The following is a 3,811-nucleotide window of genomic DNA, read 5'->3' on the forward strand; positions in this document are numbered from 1 at the left end:
TTAGCTATAAGCGATAATCTAGAGAGAGTTTTCTTGGGTGGCTATTATATAATAAGCTAGAAAAGAATAAAGATAGGAATAAATAGCCTTAAGAGAAAAAAATATTTAAAGAACTGGTATAGAAGCGGGATTTTAGGTAGGGTTATTTAGAGTCTAGTTTACCTTTATTTTCTTATATAGTAAGAGTTCTAGGGGTAAAAATGTCTCTTTAATAGAATTAATTATACGGGGTGCTAAGGAATCTGCTATTACGTACTATAATTATTAATTGGATTATAATTATCAATCAGAATCTTGCAATTACAATAATCCGATTATAGCTAATTGTGGCTAATTGTTTACAACCCTAGTGGCTGTACAGTTAATAGATAAGGTCTTGCTAGACGGCGGAGGATCGTTAAAGTAGTTAACATCTACAACACCAAGCCAAAGGTCGTGATATTTGGAAGTAGCTATAAAAGATCAATCGTCCTTTGAAGCTCCGTGCCTAATTTCATTGATTTAGAGCCTAAATTTAACCTAAAATACGTGCCAAGACTCTGTATAAGACCTACCTAGGTTCAATATTCAATATAATATCAATACTAAAAGAGCGTTCAATATTAATATCAATACACCCTTATATTGATATTGAATATTGATTAAAGCACTAAGTGTCGCGACAGGAAGTCCAGGACGCCATATGTAAGCTCACGGACCCAAGCCGCAATGCCCCCCCGCCTCCCCCCCGCGGTGCCTACACCTACATTATGTATATATAGTCTCTCTTCTTCATAGATAAATCTATACACGAGTTCTTCCGTTCGACAGAAGCCCTCAGACAAGCTCGTCGCACCAATGATATCTCTTTCTCTAACGGGGCTATTCGTTATCTAGTTAGCCTATACAGCAATAATTCTAGCGTCCACTGTCTGAAGTCATACATTCAACGTGTTGTAGGTGCGGTAAACTGTTATATAATAGAGAATGGGAGGAGTTAGACCACGGTAGACGAGGCGTACGTTAGACGCGCAACAGAGAGTTACCTATCGTGACTTCTTGCTTTTATTATCAGCGCCCGGATTGTCGCTCAGCTATATTCTACCCTGCTGTATGCAGCACTTTGTTTTTATGGCAGAAATAGGAGTCTGCTACGTTGTGGGGGCGCTGCTTGGTGTGCAAGGGTGGGTAATAAACGTCTGGCATTATTTTATAGCAAACCCTCTCCATTACGTCAGCTCTAATTGGGCTTTATTAAAATACTATACAATAGAGAATATATTCTAAATTGAAGAATAACTAAATGAATTTTGAAAATAAACTTTGCGCTGAATTCTGCCTACTATAATCCTATACATTCGACGTAATGGCTAATAAACCGTTCCTCTAGCAAGTCCTTGTATACTAGCCCCGCATCCATAAACCTAATACAAATTATATAACATCGTTTCAATGACCACTTACCTTATCATCTGTCCTTGTGCTAGGGGGTAGGGGCACATCTAACTCAGACGGATTAGGTGGCCACTGCGGACTCATTCTCGGCGGGTTCATCCCTGGTGGACTCCCTGCGCCAGACCTCCTAGGATGCGTTAGCAGTCAGCGCTTCATTTCGTACTCATACGAAGTACTATAGCATTACTTACCAATCAGAATATTGCGCAGGACCAAAATACGGATGAAAAGGGCTTGTTAAATTTCCTGCCCGTAGGGGCTCATCGCCGACAGTTTGTGTGTAGAGTGGTTCGTCAAATGGCTGAGTCATTGCGCTGTTTCCATAATTTCTTGTTTGGACAGGGAGGAAGGCATTGCTATCGGTGTTGGAAAAACGTTCGCCTTGGCTAGGAGGAACAGTAGTAGACGACATGGCGGTCGCAGGGTTGCTGCGGCTCAGCATTTGCTGCAATGTTTGGACGCGTCCGATAAAGAAGAAAAGGGCGACGGCAATCAAGATAGCAGTGATAGCGCCGATACAAATACCTACAATCGCGCCGGTGGAGAGTTCGGTATGCTCAGAGGTTATTGGAGAGGGCGTCGAACTAGGGATAGCTCCCGTTGAGGTCGAGTATGCATAAATCGGGATCGATGTAGTCTTTATCGTTGAGGTTGTCGTCAGAAGTCCTTCGCCTGGAAAACTATCGCCTGGGTTCAGGACATATGGTGATTTTAGAGCCAGGTCTTTCTGATTTTGGAGCGAAACAGATGCATTCTGCTCATATCAGCTTTAGCAGATGAGACTGACCGAGGGGGTATGCTAACCGGATTGATCACAGCGACCATGCCGAACCGTGTACACGCCAGAGGGCCTGAGCAATAGAAGAATGCCGGTTCCGTGTCATTAATAATAAGAGACCATGATGGAGGCTGTAATGACATATTAGAGTAATCACCAATACACTGGCTGCAGGCGCGTGTTCTCATTGTACTCCGCGCGCGTTATAGAATCAATGATTACACTCACCTCATCAAGGACAGCATCAACGGGTTTAAAGCCAGAAGAGAAGCCGACTTTACCTTTCCCAGTCATCTCGTATGGTATGCATGGAAATTGGTACTCGGCGCGTACAACAGAATGGTTCTGAGGGTAAAATCGAAATTTGATAGTATCACCAGGACTTGCCTGGGTGACATCGGGTCTGAAAGTGTAGTCGCCATTGCCAACCGAGATGGTGTGCGTCTGAGCGGCGGCACTAGACGTCGACGATGCTGTGATAAAGGAGAGTGAGGCTTGAGAAGAACTCCGGGCAAATACAAAAAGGAGTGCTGGAGTAGAGAATATACTACGCTGAACCATATTGCTGGTTCTGATGACAAATTTACTAAGTATTAACTGGGGGTTATGTGATTAAATGGAAGGTTATTGCTAGAATTATGGGATATAACAAGTGCATTTTGTCTGCAACTTTGTGGAAGATTATTGGGGCCGAGGGGGCGGGCTTGAAGCTGGAAGACGACCTCGAGCGACGACGAGAAGTACCAAGTAAATTTAAGAAAGCTAAAAAGCGAATATCCAATGAAAGTATCACGGCTGCAGATTCGAAGATGCCAATGCTGCAATTCTAGACACCGCACTGGGTCTATGGAAGGCTTGTGGCAAGGTTTTTTTATAGCGTGCAGGGCAAAGGGCTGGGCGACTTGGCTTTGAACGGAATGAGCCGTCGAGCGGGACGCATCTATGTGATGTTCATACCTTTGTATGTCGTGTGGTGGTTTAATGGGAGAACCAGAAAAAGAAGTGGGTGGCTTGGCACCCTCCAAACAGTCTAGCCCACCTGTGGGGGCCATTTTACGGCATAGTGAAACATTTCACCGGACAGGCCTCGCCAGAATATCAATCGGCTCTTATCCCTTGCACCGCCGATGTGCTTACGATCGTGGCCCGTGCACGACGATCAAGAACAAGGATAGCCTCGCGAGCTTCCTTAATGAGCAAAATCAGGCAATTTGATTGGCTCGCACGGGCCACGGCTTTGAGTAATCCGACAACGGTGCAAGGGATAGGCTGCGATGATCGGCCTTGCAGCGGCGCCTGACAGCTCCGCCTTACAGCCCCGCCGACCGTCCTAATCGAGGGGCGTGTGATCCGTCGCAGTACTCACTCGCGAAAAAGTCCAAAAATTTGGTGGCTCCTTCATTGGCTTGACCCCTCTCTTCTGATAATACCTGACTGGCCCTTAACTTTGGAGGTGAAGTTTATGCATCGTGCAAAGCCGCTAACACACCTGATTCCACCACTTTTATATTAGAGAGACCTCTCCACCATAGGCATAACTAGCGGTAACTCCGTTGTGTCATACATATCTTGCACTCGCTTTGTGGTGGATACACAGGC

The 3,811-nt window shown here is 45.0% G+C and overlaps 1 protein-coding gene across 1 annotated transcript; it reads right to left on the bottom strand.

Annotated features, from left to right (window-relative positions):
* Window positions 1-1,864: 1,864 nt before the first annotated feature.
* On the bottom strand, window positions 1,865-2,683 carry K441DRAFT_501288 (uncharacterized protein; the record flags this gene model as incomplete). Its single annotated transcript, XM_067642012.1, has 3 exons — window positions 1,865-2,188; window positions 2,239-2,343; window positions 2,441-2,683. Coding segments are annotated over 3 exons (672 nt in total), but the record flags the coding sequence as incomplete, so codon positions are not given.
* Between the last annotated feature and the right edge of the window lie 1,128 nt (window positions 2,684-3,811).

Source organism: Cenococcum geophilum (genome assembly GCF_001692895.1).
Source record: "Cenococcum geophilum 1.58 unplaced genomic scaffold K441scaffold_59, whole genome shotgun sequence".
NCBI lineage: Eukaryota > Fungi > Ascomycota > Dothideomycetes > Gloniales > Gloniaceae > Cenococcum > Cenococcum geophilum.